At 41.5% G+C, this 23,126-nt stretch overlaps 1 protein-coding gene across 1 annotated transcript in view; it reads right to left on the bottom strand.

Annotated features, from left to right (window-relative positions):
- USP34 (ubiquitin specific peptidase 34) overlaps window positions 1-17,799 on the bottom strand; it is a 138,952-nt gene extending 121,153 nt beyond the window's left edge. The window contains exon 1 of the mRNA XM_059828447.1: window positions 17,757-17,799. Within this exon, the coding sequence (XP_059684430.1) occupies window positions 17,757-17,799 (43 nt within the window). The remainder of the gene's footprint in view (window positions 1-17,756) is intronic.
- Window positions 17,800-23,126: the final 5,327 nt, after the last annotated feature.

The raw sequence follows: 23,126 nt of genomic DNA, 5'->3' as shown, positions 1-23,126 counted from the left end.
ACTAAAAGGTGGGTATCACTTGATACTAGTTTTTATTTTAAACACCACAAATTCCCCTGACACTTGACTCTCTTAAGGCCAAAGCACAGTGCTGAAGAAACCAACAGCTCTGTCAAACAATTTAGGTCAAGCTGACCACAAAAGACAGATCCTTAACTATAGCTAGTATCTAAAAAAAGACTTGTCCAGCATAAAAGATTCATAAAACCTTTGTTTTCCGAATTTTGTGAGCATTGTTTCATTAAGATGAATTCCTCCAAACTTCACACAAAAACTGTTGACAATAATTTAGTAGCCACAAACCTAACTCTAACTTATATGATCTCGCATACACATTTATAAAATTTCCTTCATCCCCCTGTCACCCTACTTAAACACACACTCTAACAAGTAGGACAGTAACTCCTAACTTCTAGAGCAGCCTTTTCACTGCAATAGTTTGAAATGCTCCCAAATTTCCCTCTATTAGATTAAGAAAAACTGAAGAACTGAAAGTTAAGTAAACTGGTCCTTTAAAAGCCACAATTGCCACGTAAAGAGTACAGAATGTAGAAGTTACGGAAACACTGAAGCTTATGCTCCAGGTCAAAAAAATAGGGAGGTATACGCACTAGTTGCAGAAACCTTTTATTTTCCTGTTTATACATTCTACATGTCACAGGCAGACCAACTTGAACTGGTCTTATTTACTAATCATTGCTAATTAATAAATATAGTGGCTACATACACCATTTCCCTTTTGTTTTCTGCACCTAGAAATAATATTGGTTTTGTTCCTGAAAACACTCAGGAAGCTCAAAACAGGAGCAACTACACTGAGGCTGCAGTTTTCCACTGAATTTAAGTTGATCTAAGTCTGTGCCACTACCAAAAGGGGTAGTGACACATCTGGCAGGGCTTCTCCCACTGGACCTTAATTGAAGCTCTCTCTTTTGCTCCCTAGCAGAAATGATTTTTTCAGCTCAGCTAATTTATGTCCTCTCAACCAACATTTAAATCTTGGGCTTTCAAGTTCCTCGCTTATTCTGAACATCAACTTTGTAGATACTCTCAATTTACAGCATCTCTCTTCAAGGACACATGCAGCTTGAAATACAGCAACAATTGGTTATGAAACCTTTCTAATATCTTTTGAATTAAAAAGTACAGATAGAAAAGCACATCATCATTACTGCACATTTGTTGAGTTTACCCAGTTCTGTAAGGACTCCCTTGCTGCATATGATTTCACTGCCAATTGATGATGTCTCTCTCTCCTTTCAAACTAGTTTTCTTCTGCCTTGAACGAGCCAGTAGTTAAAACTGACTCATTCACTTGTAAATAAAGCACGTCCTTTTCTTCTCTCTCATGTTCAAGCATCCTGCATGCCTCAAATCCTCCTTAATCTGCAGTCTCCCCAGTCTCCCACACTTGCAGTGTTTCAAACCCAGCAGTAACAATCATGTCCAACTTTCTGAAAAACTTTTACTGTGACAAGCCTCCCTCTTGCAGACTGACGTGAATAAGACTTTCCCCTAGTTTCATACCTAAGGCAGTGATCCCCTCAGGACGCGCTAAGGCATGCTTATGTGCTTTGAGAGCATCTGAAGCACATCAAAGTGGCAGCTTGTGTGCTTTCATCAATAAGAATTGATAATATGTGCTACAGAGCTTTACAGCCAGTCATTCCATGATCTATTGGTATCTCTCTCAGCAGTGGCACTCCAATCTTAGGCTCAGCTCCTTTGCCCCGTCTCCAGTGGCTGTTTCTTTCTCCAGGCACTCAACAAGGTAGCAATGTTGGAGATGCCTTCCCTAATTTACTCCTGAGCTCAACTTCCTTCTCCTTCCTTAAATTTGCTCTAGCAAATTTTTCTTCTCAGTTGAAACCTCTTAGACGTTCTCACCCTCCAGTCCTTCCTTCTCCCTCTTACTTTCCATGCACACAAACACCCTTTCCCTGTGCTAGATCCAATTTCAAGATCAACATAACCCAGTTCAAGTCCACACTACTAACAGCATCCATAGCCATGCATTTCAACTACTCCCAACAATCATTAGCGATCCTGCAGGAACCCAGAGAGCCAGACTGGCAACTGAGCAAATCTGCCTTGCCAGTCTAACCAAAACTACCCACTTCTTTCTGGGCTTTGTAAGCCACTGAATACTCAGGGTGGCAGCTATGTAAGTGGGGACGGGTGGGCAGGGGGGAGCTGGGAAGGAAAGCGTGAGGAGTGTGAGGCTGAGAGAAGTAAACTGCAAAGGTATAATTGCCCCACTCCACCTGGAGTAACTTCACCCTAATACTGCTCATCTGTAGGCAAAGAAATTGAAGATACAGTTACTATCAGAGCATGGAAAAAACAGAACGGTGAAGGCCTTAAACAGATCCATTCAAGACAGAACTAACCAGCAGAAAGAAGAAAGACTAGTATGTAGGTAAATTCCAGGTAAATATATTCTACAAATACAATGTAGGAAATGGGATCTTTCTGCATACTTGCAGTGTCTCATTTCACTGAATCTTTACAACAAGATGGTTTAGAGATCTTTTTGTCACAGTAATACCATATAAGAAAGAGCTGAGCTACTTAACTAACCCAAAGTAACAATTATTTATTGCTTGATTTTTTTTACCATCTTCTAGTGTATAAGTTTTCAGATGTTCTTTTAAAAAAAATAAATCAGACATACTTAAAATGTAACTTTTTATTCAAGTAGCTGATGAGAAGCCAAAACACACAATGGTCAAAATTTAAAAACATTTCAGAAAAAAGAAAATTTCCTTGCTGTTTTCCCAGTCTCCCATTTTACTTGGCTAGCTTTAAATCTTCCACAAAAGGGTAATTTGCTAGAAGTGCATTATAGTACTAGAAACAACACGATCTCCCCAGCTAAGGAAAAAACCTATTAATAAAGCTACCAAACCAAGAAAATTACAGAAGATGAGAAAAATATAAACCAACTGCAAAGAAGAGGACAATATAATTTCAGCTGTGAACAAACGAAGCTCAGATCATGAGTGCATTTTTAGCAAGAACTTCCCCAGCTAGAGGAACAGACTGTAATTAGACCTCAAGGACAACTACCATGCTAGACTTGCGAGGAATATCTTATATCCAAAGGTCACTTATCACACTAAGTACAAAATCAAATGGCAAGTAAAAATAATAATTTTTTTAAGTATACTTTCTCTACTTTCAGAAATATAAAACAGTAAAAAGTAAATAGAAAACTCTTTAATATATATAACTAATTTCTACATATTCAAAACTGTAAGGAGGTACAGTTGCAACAGATTCTGCTCCCTCCCCCTCCTCCCCCAAGCCTCATCTGGTATCAGCTTCTCATGGGAAAGACTAGATCACTTTCAAAATGGACATTATTCTCAGAAATTGTTCCCTGATACAGACTAAATAGAGGAAAGAAGAGCCATATACTAAGCGAAACAGTATTAGGGACAATAATACTAATCTTGAAAGAAACACATACGTAATCTTTTGTATAATACCATTGTTCACACAGAGAACCAGCACATTAATTTTTTTTATGCATATATGCATTGAGATGTTTTCTGTTATATGTAGGGGGTTTCTTTTTGTTTATGATCAACAGTAAGTAAGACTATAGCCACAGAGCTTAGTATCTCCCATTCCCTTTCTGCTTTCATCTATAAGAATTACTCCTTTTTTTATTATAAAGAATTCACGGCTGCCTTAGATTTACTCACCAGAGTTCTTCCAGACCATTACAAAGCCATCTTTGACAAGTACCTAAAAGGACAGTGTCAACTTGAAGTTCAATGGCGACAGTTTAACTGTCCAAGCTGTTCCACAACTTTTCAGTGAAGGAAAAAAAGTCTCCTTTCCACTCCTCAGTCTCCATAAAACAAAAGTGCCCCAGAATACTGACTAGACATTCACAATCAACAAGTACTGAAACACTACTGTAGAATGTACTATCAAACAAAAAAGGCAAGTTAAATTCTTCAGTATTAGAAATATTGTTCAAATGCCAAGTAGGAAACATAGGAAAAAAAATCAGATCTGCCACCCAAAATACTGTAGTAATAAAATTCTATAATCATATGGTTAAGATACTTCCGAGTGCCTTTACGATACTGAGTTGTCAATGCCCACCCTCATCATGCCACTACAGCACAGCATTACAGACACCTATACCCACTTCCACCTCATAACACACCTGAACTCATTTTAAATCTAAACTGAACTCGAAATTTCTTATATTTACAAATGGTCCAACGTCATGAATTTCTTTCCTGCAAATTTTTTGATTACAAAGTATACAGAGATTACAAAGCAAATATTACAGAGACAATGTAATAGCTTAAAGACAGGAATTAGTAACCCTTTTAAAGTCTCATTTCCTCAGAAAAACAAACTGATCAAGTTACTGGCCTCTGTCAGACACATAAAAGCAATTTCAACAAATCTGACAAAGGTTTGCAAGTCTAAACAATACTTTCTCCTTATGAATGAAAATACAGAAGCTACTCAAAAGAGTATGGAAAAAGCAGTTACAACTGGTCCCCGAACTATCCCCAAAATCAGTCATTTGCTCATTATTCAGCACCTGCGTAATTCCTTATAGTCACCACAAGATCAGAAAGGGCTCAAGAGTTTTAATTCAGTATTCCAATGCACAGCATAGTTACACAACTAGGAGTAGCACAAGCCTTGGTACAACTAGGAGTAGCACAAGCCTTGGTATGTTCATCAGACAGACTGCACTTGTAAAATACAACTTCACCAGAACAGGGCAAATCAGCTGATCTTAGGTAATTGCTGTCTTTATATATCTCTGTTTCCCTGCAAACACCACCAAGTTCTCTCTCTTTGAATCTCATTCTTCTCATTTAACATACATTTCCCTTTCCATCCTATCTCCCTCATCTTCTCCAGAAAACACCTATTCTCCTTTTACTATAATACACCAAGGCAGTCTGGAGCAAAACAGCAGAAAATGACTCTGAAAAGCTGTATGAAATTTAAGAATTGTCATCTTTCAAAAGAGATGCCATCCTAAAGTTTTCAGCGTGCTAGCTCATGATTGCTTTGGGTTACAATGCCCCCTTTAGAATGGCCGTAGACACCTACCTCAGCCAACAATTGTCCTTATTAAGAGCACCTTATGACTTTCACCTTCCTAAAGGGAACATGCCACAGCAACTGCTTCCAAGAACAGTTCCACATGTAATTGAGATCTGACTGCATTTAAAATAATTTCCAGCTGATAATTTACCCAGAATGCTGGAGCTGGTTCTACCCAGATGAACTTTAATCTAAATAAACTCTCAGATATACCACCTCAAGTACAAAACACAGCTCTGCTGCTTCATTAGCCAGTTCAGGTCCAGAAGCAGCACTGCAACTTTCAGACAAAGCAAAGTTTAAGTTATTATGCTGTGTGAACCCACACTGTTCCCACAGAGTTAGCCACGGTTCAAAGTTCACAAACACTGAATCCATGCAGTACTATCTAGCAGTAGAAATTTGATCTGGACTAGATGGGAGTATGAAATACACAATTCAGGTTGGGTTATGCCAGCAGCGGGAGAAGCAGCGATATCACATCCAGCATGGAGTGGTATGGATACAGAAAAGTACAAGACTAACATAGAAAATTGAAGGAGCAGAATGAGCTTGCATCAGTTAAATACTGTGTAATGCAGGTATGGTTTTTTTGATCAAACACTGGTAAAAAATTATCTAAGATCCACTTGTGGATGATGTGGCTGTGAATGGAATTAAAAATGGGCCAACCTGCACATTGCTCTGGCTTTGCTGACCCAAGAAGACACACCAGAAGTCTCAGCATTGTCCTTTCCAACCCTCCCAGCTTCCAAAAGGGCTCACTGACCCCAGCATCGCACAGCAGGAATACACAAAGTCTGCTCAAGACCAGTGTGATGTCCAGGCTGAGCGAGGGGAGCAGCAGCCTAGTGGTATGGCATGGGTGAACCTAGGTCCAGCAGGGTTTACCAGCTCTGGTTCAACGTTAGTCATGTCAGATGGAAGGCATCTACGAAAAGATCCATGGTGTCTTTGCACAGTACCTCCTAATGCTTCTGTTACCTTGGGATTTTCAGCAGCAAAGATATTGCAGCCCTCCCTCTCCAGGGAAAGGCAAGTTACACATTACTAAGGAAAAAAACCTATAAAGCAATTTCAAAGCATTTGTGCCACTCGCTGCAGTTAAAAGAAAAAAGTAGTAGTCTTATTTCAGAGTCCTATTTTCACTCAGTATTGTAAATTGTCTTTGACTCCAGGACAAGACATTACAATTCTGGGAAAAGTGCATTTTCATCTTTATATTAAAGTTGTTATAGTTCCTCTTTTAGTTAAAAAAAATCCATCTCAGTCTAAGTAGTATTTCCATACAATCAAGTCTGCTTGACATCACCAAAATGTACACTAGATGCGGAGAGTCAGGGTGCTCATCATCATATTTTAACAATGGCCACTACAAGTTTCTTAAGGAATCAGTGTAGGATTGGACAACTACTGCATAAAACCAGAATTTCCTAGCACATCACTAATTACTCCAAGGTAAATGTCAAAGCTAGGGCAGACACTGTCAATGCCAAAACTACTGCTCTGATAAAGGATTGCTTACCTTCAGCTTAAAATAGAGTACTTACTTGCATTCTTTCCTTTTAATAACATATTAACTTAGAAAATAATATCATTACTTGAAGGACTCTGATTTTGCATGATATTTCTTTAAATACTCCAGCTCTGATTTTTTTAAAATACTACTTTAAGGTGAAAATATAGAACTCAAAAGTTTATCAAACTATTTTATAAGTAGAACAAAGTTTTAATTGCGTGAACAAGGTTCCAAATGCTAAAGAGGTTTTCTATTAGTCTTAATTAAAAGTAGCAACAAATGCAAAAATTAAAACATGTACTCCAGGAAGCATTCTACTTTCAAGAGAGAACCTTGCAAATTAGTTCAGCTGTACTACTTCGCACGCTATGAATCAGTTAGAGAAAACAACAACAGCTTTTCCCCCACAACCAGAAAGAAAAGGCCAGAGCCCACGACTGAGCCACCACAGCCAGTAAGAAGCAACAGATTACTAGCAGATTTATAACAAAAGCACCTGATGACTGTGCTCCAGGTTTTGGGGACAAAATCTGTGAGAGGCAAATATGATTAATTTATTTCTTACAAAGTATATTTGAGACTGCTTAAACAAGGAGGTAAGATAGATAAACAGGCAATGGGGTCATTATACTAAACAGAGCTTCAGGCAATTCACTGAAAGCCCAAGAACAGCATTCTGAGTATTTGAACTCCAAGGCATTATTTATTTTCATCAACACAGACGCAAGCAACCCTCATTCAAAAAGAAGAATAAAACATTGAGAAAGGATAGGCAAGCAGCAAAGTTGCATTCTCTCTCAAATGTATGCTCAAATTTTGCACTCACTTTTGCTAGATAATCTGTATTTAATAATTCAGTGAAACACATGGTGTATGCAGTAATTTATTGGCTAATGCATAATTATATACTTTTTTTCTGAAAGCTGGTAGACTGAAAGAAATAAAAGATGGGTGAAGGCAATGTCTATGGTCTATACAAGTATCACCAAGACTGCAGTTAAGTTTCATGACAAGCATCCCCCCCAATCAGAAAACAATGTATTTACAGATGTCATTTTTATATAAACGAATATTTTGCAAATCACATATCAGCAAGTGCACACAGGTCAGTATCTGCAACTCTGGCTTAACACAACGTACAAAGCCAGCTTACTTGGGAAAGATTCAAACCGGCAACTGTTGTTAAGACTTAGTGAGCTTCCAAGATAGTGATGAAAACTGATCTCAAATCTGATCAACTTGACCAGACTGTATCTACTTTAAATATAACATCAGCAGATAAAGCGTCAAGACTTATAACTTGAAATACTTTGTGGTAAAAGTTTAATTTCAAAGATTAAGAAAAAAAAGTAGCTCAGAGAAAAAAAAAACTAGTTCAACCATAGGTAAAACTAGCAATAGTACATTCTTAACTGTGAAAGAAGTCAGAGACTGGCCAATGCAGCGAAGAATTTACCGCATTGGCAATCCTTAAACCAAGCAAAATCACTTACTTTTATTGACCTTTGAGCTCACACTCCCCAGTGCTATCCTATACTAGGTCCAAGAAGGAAAAATAAAGTTGTTCAGGTTCTTTTATCAACTGATGACCGCTAGCCTAGAATGTAATTCCACCACACACCTCCTGTCTGAAACACCAGGTGACTGAAAAGGGTGGCGTAAGTTGTACTATGTAAGCTTACAGACAGACCATTTCACAAATTCCCCAGTAGATTTTGATATTCTGGCCCTTCTACAGCTTTTCTGGAGTTGTCCTCCCTTGCAAACATGCCATTGTCTATTTCCAGCACTGTTCATAGCTTCTACAAGCAGAAAGAGTGCAGAAGTGAAAGCACTGCCAGTTTTGTTGATGCTCAGAATGAAAACTGATCACTAGATATGTAAAACACAAAGGCTACCAGCAGAAGACAACTCTGAAAAATACTAGGTTTTCAGTTCACACACACACCCCCATACACTTAAATAATTTCACTAGTGGTGAAAACAAAGGGGTTTGTATTGTAAATTAGATTAGAAGAATTTAATAGTTACGTGTCACAAATTAATAAACAGGCAACTGACCACTTCCTGAAAATGAAATTAAGCATTCAAAAATTATCAAATCCCCCCGAAATGACTTGAGAAGCACAGTAGTGAGATAAAGACAATGAATGTTGCACAACACAGCATAAAGCACACACACTACTTCCATGCAATTCATACAGTTCTCGTACCCATGCTTTCTTACAGAGGAACACGTAAGAGGCTAACAGACTACTTTCAAGAAAAATCCACCTGCAGCTTAAAAAGTGGGACTTCTACTCTCGTAAGCGTAGGAAATACTTCATGTTTTGAGGGCACTAGTTTTACACAAAATAAGAAATTAAAAGTGATGCACTTCTAGAGCTGGAAGAAGAAAAAAAACCCACCCAACTTTTTCAAGGCTTGCAGAAAGCTCCAGTGCTTCAGTTGTCCTTCATGAACCCGACAAAAAGCAACTACAAGAAATCATCCTCGCCTGCTCATTAGCACAGCAGGTACAGAAGTAGCACATTCTCAGCTATTAAGGAATCTATACAGCACTGAAGAGCAGTGTATATAGTAAGCCTTTTGGCTAACACATTTAAGACCACAGTGCCCTGCTTTGCTTTAGTTTTCATCCTAAACTCTTCCCTGTTTCTGTATACAATTACATAGATTGAAAACTCTCAAGTGGAAGTCTATTAATAAAACGGCACAAAGAACTGGAGGCTTCTTCAATCTAGTGTGAGAAGAGGCAAAAAAAGCTTCGCCACTTGTTTCCTGCACAGGAACCAATGATCTCCATGGATGCTCATCTAGAAATCATGCCTCAACTGTCATGTGTTTTTGAAGTCTTATTTACAGACCTTCTACACATTAGCTAAGTAGAAGTCAACACTCAATGGCACTCTCTCCACAAGGACTTTTTCCGAGAAGTTTCAACTTCTTCAACCAGTTGTTCCAGCACTAAATCTCCCAGAGGAGTTCTATACATACATACGTAAGTATGTATAGATAAACAGGCCAATTCTTTCCTCTCCTAATACTATCTGAAAATAGCTGAAAAGTATTTGCACCAAATTTCCTCAAGTTGTTCACCTTTCACCATATAAGCCAGATCTGGAAAAATCCCCAAATTAAAACTTTGTAAAACTACACAAAAGCTGGGTATTTTAACCAGATGTTAAGAAAACCAGAGATCCTCACAGTTTATGTCCATGTTTAGCATTCAGATTGCAAATCAATTCCCACACAAGGAAAGAATGAAAGTGAAAATGATGGCTTCCCACCTCTTCACAGATTAGATTCTAGAAACTGCCCATTTGCTACACAAAATGAAAAAAAGAAATTACCACAACATATGCCTAAACAACAGAAATGAAATGGCCACAGCTATGTTTAATTGCAGCATGCTATTAGTATAAACAGCATTGAGTAGTCATCACAACCACTTGCTCCTGAAGATGGTAAGATTATTTTTCAGGTTGTCCCAGCATCCTGGCAACTATAAATGCATAGCTTAGCCTGCAAAACTCCTGACTTATTCGCTACCTGAGCTGGCAAAACTAACAGATGAGCTACCTTAAAAAAAGAAATAAAAAAAAAAGTAAGTACATCATAAAAGCCATTCTACACAGCATCTTTCCCTCCCTAAGAAACTCTCTTCCATACAGTTGGAGACTTAACGGGACTTGTTGGAAGCACCAAGACACCAAAGTAGCATTACCATCATCTACAGGCAACTTCTGACTGTGATATTTCTCATCTTTTCTGAATCAGACCTGAACAGTCATCAAGAGAATACTGGAAAGGAAAAAAAAAAATCTACGATGGAAGCCTGTTAAAGGAAAAAGAGTAATACAAAGACACAGAACTATACATAAAGCAACACTGAAGACCTAAGCAGGGTGGAGGATAGAGGGAAGAGCAGAAAGAGCATACGAGTAAGCAGAACGGAAACTGAGAAATGGAAAAAATCACAAGCAGAGAAAAATAACAACTTTGAAAGCTAACAGAAGAGTTGCAACGAAGATGAGGTGCAGGATAGAGTATGAATATGATCAAGTATTTAGATTAAACTAAATACTCAAAGAAAATAGAAGAAATAATAGGAACCAAGTAGTAAATACTGCTTTCCCTTTCCAATCTCCAAAACGCCAAATTGCAGACTGCTTATCACTTGTCCATGGAGCACGATTCCAGGAAGCAAGATCTGCTTTTCTGACTCAATGTTATTTGAACACAGGAAGACAGAAGCAAACTGCAGTGACACAGAGAAATCAAAGTAGCAAGGAATTAAAAGCCACAAAGTGAAAAGTCAGTATTAACAATGAAGAAATATATTTTACTGTTTAACATGGAAGAAAAATAAGCAAAAAGGAATTCTACAAATTAAAAGAAAGGGCAAATCTCATAACCCCTTGAGGCCATGCAAGTCCTTCCATGCAAGACAAAACCGTTGGTCCTCCAAAAGCCAAGGCATCCCCTCCAAGTCAGGCAAAAGGAAACAGGGCCAGCGTCTGCTCTCCAAGGTACTGTCCCTTCAAGCACAGCTCAAAATTTCTTGCCCAAACATCCTCTTACCGACAACATCCCATTACGCTCCTCATCACCTGAGCATCTAAGGGCAGCTGGAATAGCTAGTCTCTCCCAAGAGCTGATGCTGACAACATCCAGGATAGCGTAAAACACATAATCTTGGACACGTCTCAGGAATTGCTTGGGACTTCCATAACTTGAAAACAACCCTTACAGAGGAAAAGACATACAGCACCAAAAGGTATGAAAAAAATTTAACAGGAAGTTTTCCTACAAAGTGAATGAGATGACTTCAAGTTCTACACTAGTCAAATATCGTTTAAAAATTCAAATAAAGCAAGGGATATTTTTCTTTCTTTCTTGAATTTCCTTGAAGTTATTCACATAGCTACGCAGGAATAGAACTGTAGGGTCTGTGCAGGCCCCTTACTAGGAAGGCTGAGAGCATCTGCAGCATAAAATTTGAGAATCTCTACAATAAAGGAATGATTTCCTTAATGTGACATGTGGCAAGAAATGTAAGGATGTTAGCTTCCATGGCTTTCTTAAGTTTTTACGGTATTGAAACAGGTACCTATCCAGCATAAGATTTCCTTATATACAAAGATCTCAGTAAATACATGTCAACAGTCCATAACTCACAAGAAAACTCAGCAGAACGGGATTTACCTAACTAATCTTCAGCATCAGTGATCAAGTGGCCTGAGCAACGAGAAAGAACCAGTCTTCAGCAGCCTGAACAGGAAAAGTTTCAGGACAAAATAATTTTTGATCACATCAAATAGCATGAACCAAAATTATTGTACAGAACAAAAGCTGAAATATCTTTCTAAAAATAGAAGTCTTTTAGCTATTGAAGTCACAGAGTTCTTCCTTCAACTGCTTTACTGTTACAAACAACGTTAAAACTACTTTATCTTAGTGTCACCTTCCCTTTTGCTTTACAAAGTTCACAATTAGAAAGGATACAAGTTCCTCCTCCCATTTTTTTCCTCTGGTTACTCCAATTCATTTGGAGTGGCACTTCACCACAGTCCATGCAATTTGGCAATAAAGGAGAAGTTATTTTCATTTTCCTCATCCCCTTAAAAAGGATGAAAGACAAAAGTAAACATGAAACAATCACTGAATTTAAGTTTTATAAACAATTGGGCTTCTTTTCCTCAACAGGAGAGAGACAGTAAAGATTTAGGTTAGAGTAATAAAGTTGGGCAGCTACTCCAGTAACTCCTCCATAGAGTCTCTGCAGAGGTTCTGAACGTGGAAATATCATGTAAGTGGAAAGAAAAAATTAATCTTAAAAAAAAGGCCAAAAGAAAAAAATGGCCATGCAACAGAGACAACTGTTTTACAGTTTTACACAAGAGGAATAGTCAGCCAAACGAAACACTAGGTCTGCACAAAACACTAGGGGTAGTCAAATAATCAATACCGAAGCTTACAGGCAACCACCGAACAAGTGACAGCAGTTGCTCTTGTAGACCAAGTGATGTTAATTATGTGATGTTTGTAATAATCTTATTCTAATGTATACTCAATAGATAAAATAATACATGAATATTCACAGCATAAAATATTCATCCTCTCCAGATCGCAAAGAGCAAACAATGCTGCAATGTTTTGGAATTCTTCGATTTCTTATCTACCTCAAGGTAAACTTAGCCTCACTCAACCTCTAAGTCTACTTTTTGTACTTCCTTAATGCCAGAATTATGTGAGAAGAAGTCAAGTCAAGCATCTTCAGCATCCAAATTCAGGGCTATCCTGAAGCTATACAAACAGTAACACACTCAAGTGTTTTATGTACCTGATCATATTGGGAGCAGTTCTGCAGGCCAGCTGGCAGTGGTAACAGACAGAAAACTACAGCATTAGCCTACATCCATCTCTTGTGCTTGAGTAAACTGTGTGGGTTTTTTTGTTTCGGTTTGGATTTTTTGTTTGTTTTACTAAAGGTTTAAGAGAAAATATAGCAAGAAAAATGGCCTGCAAGCTTGTGAGTAGAATAATACCTAGAAGCCTCTTTTCACCAATGTGCACTGATTTTGTAAGGTTTCAGACCTGCTAGGAAAAAAAAAAATAGACTAAAGAGGCAATCATTAAAGAAAGCGAAGCAGCATGCTAGGAAGAAAACAAACTTAGTTCCCAGAAACCAAGAACTGGGAATAACCTAGGCCTACCAAAGTTACCTAAAACCACAACTGCCACTGTAAAATACAAACTATTTTTCCATGCTGTATTTTTTTTTTCTTACTTTTATAGAAACCAAACCAAACAAAACAAACCTAAACCAAAACCATCTACAGAGTTCTAAGTCAACATACATCAACACCAGTTGCAGTCCCAAACGGAAGCCTCTTGGGCAACCAAGCCCAGTCAGGCTCTCTACAACATGGCCACAGCCAGGACTACAAGCACAGCTGGCTCAGGACCAGTCTGAGAACTAACTCTCCACTTTAAGCCAAGAAGAGGCACTCCCAGGCACACGACGACAATCTTACACTCAACAAACACTTATCATGGAGCATCACGTACTCTATACTTTCAAGTGAAGCCTGTGCAAGTGGCCAGTGATAGCATGGTTCTATAGGTAGCTGGAAACTATTACCCTGGCTTCAGGTGTGACACAGCAACCTGTAAAACTGTGATGTAAAAGACCTGAGACAGAAAAATCCGTGTTTAATGTTACATTTCTGTATTTTCTGGCTTACTTTAGGGTTAAGACTATCTGGATATCTGTGCAGTGCCTAGCAAAACAGAACTATCCTGATCAGGGCCTCTGGACAGCACAGTAATGTAACTATTGCTAAAGAACAAATGAAACTCAATATAATCCCTGCTAGGCTGACAAGAACTGGCATCCAAAGAAACCAAGGAATGTACAGTGTGGCGATATCAGGGTTCATTTTGGGACACAGAATGCTGTAAATTAACATAAAAGCATATAATGTCCTCCATGCATTTTTCCAGTAGAAAGTGTGTACATTTAAATGAGCCCCTATAATTAATGCCATGAGAATCTTTCTTAAGTCCTTTGTAAATAAGTGCTCTTATCTTAAAAAGTAAACAATTGTGTCTTCCTTCTTTTTCTCTTTCTATTTAAGACTACTAAAAATCTTTATGCTGTAGAAGATTATTTCAGAAATCAGACCAGACTTTTACATAGACTTTACTCCTATTAAACCCCTGCCTGGGAAAACATAAGTGATGTTAATGTACCTAGAGCACTCAGCGAGAAATTAGGCTGTGTACTCCGAGTGAACAACAGATTGTCTTGCAACGCAAAAGCTGCTTTAAAGCCTGGGCATTTTATAGAAGAATTTGAGTTTTACTGAGTTCCTGGATCAAATCACAACTTGAAACTACTACTACTTCTCAGGAAGTAACTTCAAGATCAGGGAATTTACTGGGTTTCATACTTAGATCAAATGCTGAAAATAAAGATGCTGCAAGAGGGAGGGAAAAAAACCAAACAAACCATGCAACATTGCTGCTTCTGTCCATAGAACATTGCCTGCTTCTCATGGTTAAGCATAGCAATGAAGCGTTGTGTTGAATATATACGCGCGTATATACGGACCTTTGGCCAAAAAGTAAGTTTTTCAAACTACAGGTTTCCAGTTCCACAAGATCTCAGGCAGCCTTTACAAGTGCCACAGAAGCAGGCCCACTGACTACCTGCTACAAAGCCAGGCCTAAGGACCTGGAGTCTTGCAATAAGCTCCAGCCAGACATAACCCACAAAAGTCACTACTAGACAAAAGCTTCAGCTCTGCACATTGTTGTGGGGTGTGGATTAATATTGTAGCAGTTTACAGCGGGGGTAATATGCTTATAATAAAAATACACCTGGCTGTTTGCAGAATTGTTACATTCCATCCTTCTGTCACCCATAAATTGGTAACAACTTCTGAAGAAAACCGGAGCTTCCCATGTGTCCTTTTCAAAACAATACATTAAGAGTTGTTAGCCAATTCACTTTCTAAGTGACCTACCATACAGTTGATACCAAACAATTATTTTGTAAACATTAGGGTAAACGAAGACAAAGGGCAATATGTGTTCTGTGTAAAAATGTTTAGTTTAGCAAGAAATTTCTAAAACAATCTAGTTTATGTTTCCTGGACCTCTTTCAAAACACTGTTTCAGTGAAGAGGCGATCCCAAATGCTCAGCGGGCAGAAAAGGAAACTGCTGGCAGTCTCTGGCTCACACGTTTTGGGCATGACCTCATTCTTTACTACCACTTTTCATTTTTGCTGCAGTGTTTTAAAATCCAAGGCTTGACATTATTTTTGTACATTACCTTTAAAAATTACTTAAGAAATGCAAAGAACACAACTTGAAGTTATAAAAAAATTAAAGTATACCTCCCTTATAACTCATTCTCATACAGTGAGAAGGTAGGTGGCACACACAATGCACCATCATATATGCCTCAGTGTCCAAACACACACACACAATAGTTATGTCTATGTTAAGTATGCTTGTTTCTCTGAATGGAAGGCCAAACCTAATGATATCTGACCAGCATTTTTGGAAGTCAACTGTATAGCAATAGCAGTGCATAACTTCGCTAATAAATTTGACTAAAAAGCCAAATTTCCTTTTCATAAATAGCAGGTTTATATCTTAAATTATACAGAACCATTAAATTATCCATACCCTTGTTATATATTAAAAAAATTAAAACCCTTGAAGTGATTTAAGATACTGCTTTATCTATAAGGGAATATCTAGCTTCCTAAATCCCAACTACCTTAAAATGGTTCTGAAAAGAAATTCATACTGGAACTTCAGAGATTTCTTGACATACCAAATTTAACATCACCACTTTTTTCTATTTGATCATACCAATCTTGATCAAGTTTAAACAATGATTATTTATCAATCCACCAAAACCAAGCGAAATTATCTCTTCCAACAAACAGCTGTCATCAGTGTACCGTTGATAGTTTAGTCTTATTTTGAGCCTACTGTTTAAATAAGCATTCAGTCTATAATACCAACATATTCCCCACCTCTCCAGTTGAGAAAGATAAGATACGCATGCTAAATTAAGTAAACATCACAACGATTGTTCAAAACAAGGTATTGAAATTACAAGCTTAACCAAACTTGGCAAACAATTTTAACAACCCAACAGTTCTCTGATGTTAACCTTTTAATCGGATTTATTCCAGCCTCCGGGCTCTCCTGAAAGTAAGTTTTACACATACATTTTTACCTTCCAAATAAAACCCTGGCCATCACCGAGTATCGTACGTCCCCAGCAAGAAAGAGGCCACCATAGTATCTACCCTCTTATCTTAGGAAAGAACAAATACCACAGTCGGGCCTCACGAGAGTTAGAAAAAGAAAACGCTACCCAGATCCTGTTCTAGGAAACATTCTGTGCTTCACTTCATTGGAACATGATTTGCCTCTAAGCAGACTACGGTGCGCAACCGGGAAATACGTTTAAGATTTGAGATAGCTAAACTTCCCGCTCATCACAAACTTCAACTGATGAGTTCGTTAAATTCCTCAGCATCTCTAGAAACCATGCTTTTTAGTCTTTGTTCATGAAGCAGTGCAGAGACAAGCCTCCGAGAAGCGGGGAAGGTAAGCTGCCTGCCACGGAGAGCCGAGAGCAGGTTCCCAGGCATACACGAGGCCTACCGCATAGGGGTAAAAGGGATTTCGTGCCCAAAATGAAAACCCGTTCCAGCGGTGCCGGGGGGAACACCTACTGCATTAACCCGCCGACCCTCCCGGCTGTTTGGGTAACACCTGTAAAGAGGAAACTTCGGAAGGAAGCAAGAGACCACCCCCGAAGCCAAACACCCGGGAGCTCCTTCCCCCGCCCGCGCCAGCCCGGCCCTCGCAAAGCCGAGCCAGGCTCCTTTAGGCGCCGGTGCCCTCGCAGCCAAGCAGCCGCTTCGGGAAAATAGGTACCCGAAAAGCACCTCCGCCGCCTCCCTTCGCCCCCTCCGCCACACCGCACCGCACCGCGGGCAGGCGAGGGGGAGGGGGGAGGCAGGATCTCTCAGAGCCGCCTTGTCTGCCGCTTAAAAGGGACCCAGCCCAGGCCCGGCCTCCAGCTGCTCAGCAGCCGCCGGAGCAGCTCCCAGGCACCTCCTCAGCCGAGCGAGGAGCCAGCTAGGCCCCGCTGCGGCTTCCCGGGGATGCAGGGCGAGGAGCGGGCTCCTCACGCCAACGGCGGGGTCACGTCCCCGCCCGGCCCCACACGCAGACACCCGGGGGGCAGGCGGGAAAGGGGGAAAGGGAGGGGGCTCTGCGGAAGGCCCGGCGGGGACAGCCCCCTCGGCGCACCCTCCCCAGGCCGCAAGTCGCCCGGCCCCGGCAGGGAGAGGAGGGAAGGGGGAAAGGAGCCGCAGAGCAGGGCAGGCTCTGCCTCTACGGCCACCCCGCAGAGAGAGAGGGGTAACCCCGCGCCCAGGAGGCCCGAGCCAGGCGGCAAGCGGGGGAAGGCAAGGGGTGGGGGGGGCGAGGAAGGAGATGAAGCGGGGTTATAACCCAGCCCGTGTAGAGGAGGGTACGTGGGGTCCCGGCCCGGGGCGAGGAGTGTTGGGGGGAGGGTAGCGGGGGAGGGCGGCCGCACTTACTCTCATTTAACACCTCCAGCAGCTCGGCGCAGCTCTCACACATTGTTCATTAACAGCAGCAGCCGCCGCCGCCGCCTCCTCCCGACCATTGATTGATCCACTCGGTGCTGCTGATTGATGATTGATGGGGGCCGGGGCGGGGGTCAGTCGGGGGGGAGGGGAAGGAGGGGGCGGGAAGGAATAGGAAGAGAAGGGGGGGAGGCAGGGGCCGGTCTGGGATCCGGGGGAGGGGGGGATGGGGCGGCTGATCAATGCAAATGAGCCTGTGGCGGCGGCGGTAGCGGCGGCGGCGGGGAGGAGAAGCCGAGTCACTCACTAGCTCCCAGTGACTCCACGCGCCGCCATTTTGCTGAGGGGGAAGGAGGAGGAGGGGACGGGAGCGAAGGGGGACAGGGCGCTCGGGCTCAGCTCGGCAGTTTCCGACCAGGCAGGAGGCGAAGGTGGCCGAGTCCCTCCTCCCTTTCCTTTCGCCCCGCCTTCCCAGCCCGGGCCGAGCGGCGGGCCGGCGAGCGGGGAGGAGGAGGAAGGGGGCGGGCCGGCAGCCGGGGCCGGGAGGGTAAAATGGCGGCGGCTGCGGCTCCGCGCGCGCCTGGGGTAGGGCGGGAAGCGCGTTTCCCTGCCCTCTTCCCGCCTCCCGCGGGGGGGGGGGGGGGGGGGATCTCCTCCAGTAACGCGCACACGCTGCTGCGACAGGGACAGAGGAGCGGCCTCTCACGCTTAAAGCGAGCGGCCGCCGCCGGAGGACTCGCCCTGCCCGCCCCCCCGGGTGCCCTGGAGCCGGGCTGCCGCCGTGCCTCGCTTTTCCGCCGCTCTCGCCTGTCCCCGGGCTGCCGGAGGATGTCCCCCGAGGCGGGCTCGACCCGCTGAGCGGGCCGCGGGTTTCGAGCGCTGCCCGGCTGCTCCCTCTTCGCTACTGCCGTACACCTTGGCCGAGCTGGAGGCGTCTCCCTCGAGCCCTGCGGGCCCTCCGACCTGAAGGGAGCGCTTAGCACAGGGCGCCGAGCTGCCGCGGGCGCCTCGGGGGCAGGCTGCCTAGCAAGGGAGCGTCCTACTTCTCGGCGGGTTTTCGGGTCTTTCGGTAGTTACCGGCCTTTTCCGCCGGCGGGGCGCGGGGCGGAGGAGTCGTCGGCCATCTCCTTCCCGCCCGGCCGCGGCTGAGGAGAGCGGGAGCTGAGGGACGGGCTCGCGGGGGCACTTCCGATCTCGGCCTCCCGAAAATAAGCGTTCGAAGGACTACGGGGGCGTTGTATGCAAATAATTACATTATTTTTACCTCATATAGCTTTCGACCCTGCTTTTCTTCGCTTGGACAGCGATTTGTTCTCGTAATAAACGTCTGAGGGCAAGTATGGCATCTGTGAACAGCTGGAAATACATTTTCATGTAAAAGAGAGTCTGTCTCTTAAAATGAAAGAACTTCACTTAAAGTTACATAATTTACACTGATTACAGCTACCACTTCAGTTAACGCTGCGTTGGGCACGTTTTGAACAAGATGTCAGACCCCTGGAAGCCCAGTTTTCAGGCAAACAGCAGTTTTCCGTACAAAACCCCTTTTTTGCCATCTATTAACCTTCCACACTCACACACTCCCTCTCCCAGGTAATTGGAGTATGGAGCGCATGACAGATCTGGGCTGCTTTTTCTCCCCAAAGTAGGCACTTCTCTAATATTGTGCAGTGTTTTTTACTTCTGTAGTACCACCCCGTGGTGAGCGAGTGTATTATTCGGAATGGTTGTAGTTGACTGACTTGTACATAGGATTAAGGAAACAAATCTATTAATAGCCGCAATGCAGATGCAGTATAGCTTAGTAGAAATAGAAATAAATCAAAATTGCCAAATTAGGGAAAAAAAACCAGAGCACTAGTGTGGGTTCCTCAGTGACTGACTTAAATGGAAGAAATATAAAATGTGTAAGTCTGATGTCACTGTGGAAATGCAGTTCTGCCTTTTTTATTTCCATAAGCACGTTTACGCAGACTGGTAACACCACTGGTGGTTGTGTACGTAACCTCACGCTCAAGTGCACGGAATGCTCTCCTCCCAACAATCCTCAAGGCATCAGTTTGTCTTAGCCTAACAAAGACCCCCACTACCATTTAAAAATACACGACAAGTTACTGTCATCGATAGACCTAACTTCAGCTACAACTGGAATGCACTAGAATGATCTTTCACCCCGACTTCGTGTCAGTACTTGCTTTTGACATACTTTCCAAGTTAGGGATATCAACAAGAATAGCTATTCCATAATATTCCCTGCTGAAATTTCCATTTATTAAACTAATACAGTACTCTTATTTAAGAGTCTGTGTGAGACATAGATTCCTTGTTCTCTGTCACTTTAATTCACATCATATGTTAATGCAAGAATCTTTCAAACAGGATTTCTGAGAGTAACAAAAGACACTAGTTCAAGAGACAGGAGAAGGACTGCAAGTAAATAACGAACTAAACTCCCCTGAAACTTTTTACTGATTTTTTTTTTTGCGTGTTCTACGTAACTTAAAGATGTTTTAATTCCTGACAGTCATAGTCTTTTCTAAAAAGTTTATTTTCTATTGATAGACATAGGTGTGGTGGCTTAGTTATTAAAATGGCATAGATGTACTGGAGCCTGTAAGGCCTTTTTTGGTTGTGTGATCTCTTCCAGATGGCCTGAAAACTTGTACAATGGAAGAACAAAAGAGCAGTCCAGAATATTACAATTACCACATTCTGCTCATGCCTGACTTTTCTACAACCACTGCTTTCAAAGCTGAAGATCCACCAAAGATCGATCAGAGGCTTTTATGTCATGTATATACATAGTGTCATTTTTCACTTGATGTTGTACTGTCTTACCTTCTATGTGCCTGAGATTATTTCAATTATCATTTTGTATGTCTTTTTTTTTTCCACGGCTTTCATGACTTGTCTTTGCAATATGTCACATGCTATTTTCTGAATCATACCAGCCTTTATTTGCTGAAACACCCTTTACTTCTTACCATTATCAAAACCAAAGTTACTGAAGTTGGAAGCCAGAGCTGTACAAAGAGAAGCTTAAAAAGCATCTTAACTTTCTTATACCAAAATAATACAAACCCTGTATCTCCATGAAGTCATGCTTATTCTTTTCCATAACCTTTAACACCATATTGTGCAGGTATTCCCGCTAGCGTGGAATGACTCAGTGGCTATATGATACAAGTGAGGTGTCTGCATCTGGAAAAAGACCACATTTATTTGATAGAAAGCAACAGTTCCACAATCTGCATAATCTGATTTGAATTTGCACTTTTCTTACCCCTCCTCCTTTGTTATACAGACCTTACAGTAAATTTTATAACAGAACCAAAATTAACTGCCAAAACGTCTTAAAAAGATTGTTTTTCTGACAAATCGTCTCTTTGATCTGATTGCAGCACCACATAAACACCAGAGTCAGCACAAGGAAGGGGCCTTTTGAAGCATGGTATCACATGCCAAGTTCAATGAAAACAACAGAAGAGTATGGGTGACCTTGAGTCACTCCTGCTTTTGTGCAGACTGGAATATTGCCAGTCAAATGCTTTTTACTGCACACAAGATTTTTTTTTTTTTTTAATAGAGATTAAATTGCATTTTTTTAAAATTAAATGTTAGCTTCCAAGCAGAAGACAACAGGAGCTGTAACTAGCCTGGTTACAGTGATCATCAGCCTCCTGCTCTCCTACACGTTGTTTTTTTTCCTCTTGACCTTTATTCTCTCCTCATGTGCCATCCTTGCAAGGTTGTTTGATCCCCAGGAGGCCCTCTTTCCTTCCCTCGACTGCAGTGCCCCTAATCTGCAAGTATTTGCTCTGGTCAACTGCCAGCACAGTTCTTCTAGAGGAGTAACTTCGATAAATGCAAGACCTGAGCAAAATTAAAATTCTTAATCCAAATTTAGGACTGGATTAAGAGTTTGAGAACATATATACATATACTTTAGAAATTAATGGTGCCTCACTATGCCCCAACACTGAACTAATACTGTAGTCCTGGCTTTCTTTAGGGTAAAGATGGAGTTAACCATTTGCCCCCACCCCCCCAAAAAAAAAAAGCACCACACAACCAACCAAACACAAAGCCAACAACCCCGAGGTAATTAGGCGTTGAGGTGGTAAGCCTGGTCACTGCCCTGGTCCTTTTTTGGGACACTTCAGCCACTCCTAGCCTGCCTCATACTTGATTTTTAAGCCTTCAATCTCTAAATGAACATATATAGTTGGTAATTTGACCTCAGAATAGTAATTGTGGAATGTGAAAGACTTAACTGAAAACTTTTTTTTTTATATTAGTCATGTCGACTGCTTTTACCAGAGCTTTATCTGATGTGGGATGGCTGAATTATCTTTGAACCTTCTGTTGCTCTGCTGTAGGTTCCCATTCCTGTAGCAGCAATAGCCAAACGGATTGCATGTTTACCTCTCTGCTGCCACGATTTACAATGAACGGTAAACTACCAGTGATTTCAGCAGATGCTAAGAGGAGATGGGAGCTGTGACAGCTGGAAAGGAAGTAATTTCTGCTACACAGAGGATAATGTCAAAAAGGTGAATTCCAGCCAGTCCAGTTGTATCTGTGACCTCTAGTCTGGAATGATGCTGGAAATGGTTGGAATCCATTGCCTAGGAAATCCTTAATTTCACTAAAAGAAGTCTCTGGCTGCATAATGTAAAGTTCCCAAATGAAGCCTGGCTGAAGTGCAACAGAATCAGATTGAATTTACACACTTTGAAGTTTCGGCACTTGACTTTCATTGCTCTATTAGCATTTTAATTTTTTTAACAAGGTTCATGTCTAACTAGACTTTGCTATCACAGCACCCTGTGAAGACAAATTCAATTAGTTTGACTTACCCTGAATATTAGAGAATACACTCAACATCATTTATAGCCCTGCTAGGCCAAAAACATGTCATGTAAGAATAGATAATGCTCGCTACACCGCCAAGCTATGTTAAACAGTTTGCTCCAAAATCAGCTGTCCAACTGGCTGCTCAGCATTTTAGTAGGAAAATAGTCTGCATTCTAATAAACATTATTACCAGCTGTTGGGTGTGGTAAGAATCACACTGCACAGCCAGGTAAACAGGGCAAGCTCCACTTCAGAGTGGTTTTGGACTGCATCTTGGAGCCCGTTTCTTAGGTTGCAATCTTGGTTAGCAATTCATTTGAAGTTATTTTGTTTGAGTACTTCTGTACCCATAAAGGTCTGGTGGGGATTTGACTGTACTAGCTTGAGATTCAGTGCTACTCGTCTAACCACTCCTTTTTTCCCCAGTGAGACAGCCTGAGGATTATACCCACATTCTCAACCTCACTCTGGGATAATATCCCCTCACAGTATGTTTCAATCTTC

The sequence above is a fragment of the Gavia stellata genome, chromosome 23 (assembly GCF_030936135.1).
Source record: "Gavia stellata isolate bGavSte3 chromosome 23, bGavSte3.hap2, whole genome shotgun sequence".
Classification (NCBI taxonomy): Eukaryota; Metazoa; Chordata; class Aves; order Gaviiformes; family Gaviidae; genus Gavia; species Gavia stellata.
The sequence above is the reverse complement of the archived record's forward strand: the minus strand, read 5'-3'. Positions and strand labels throughout refer to the sequence as shown.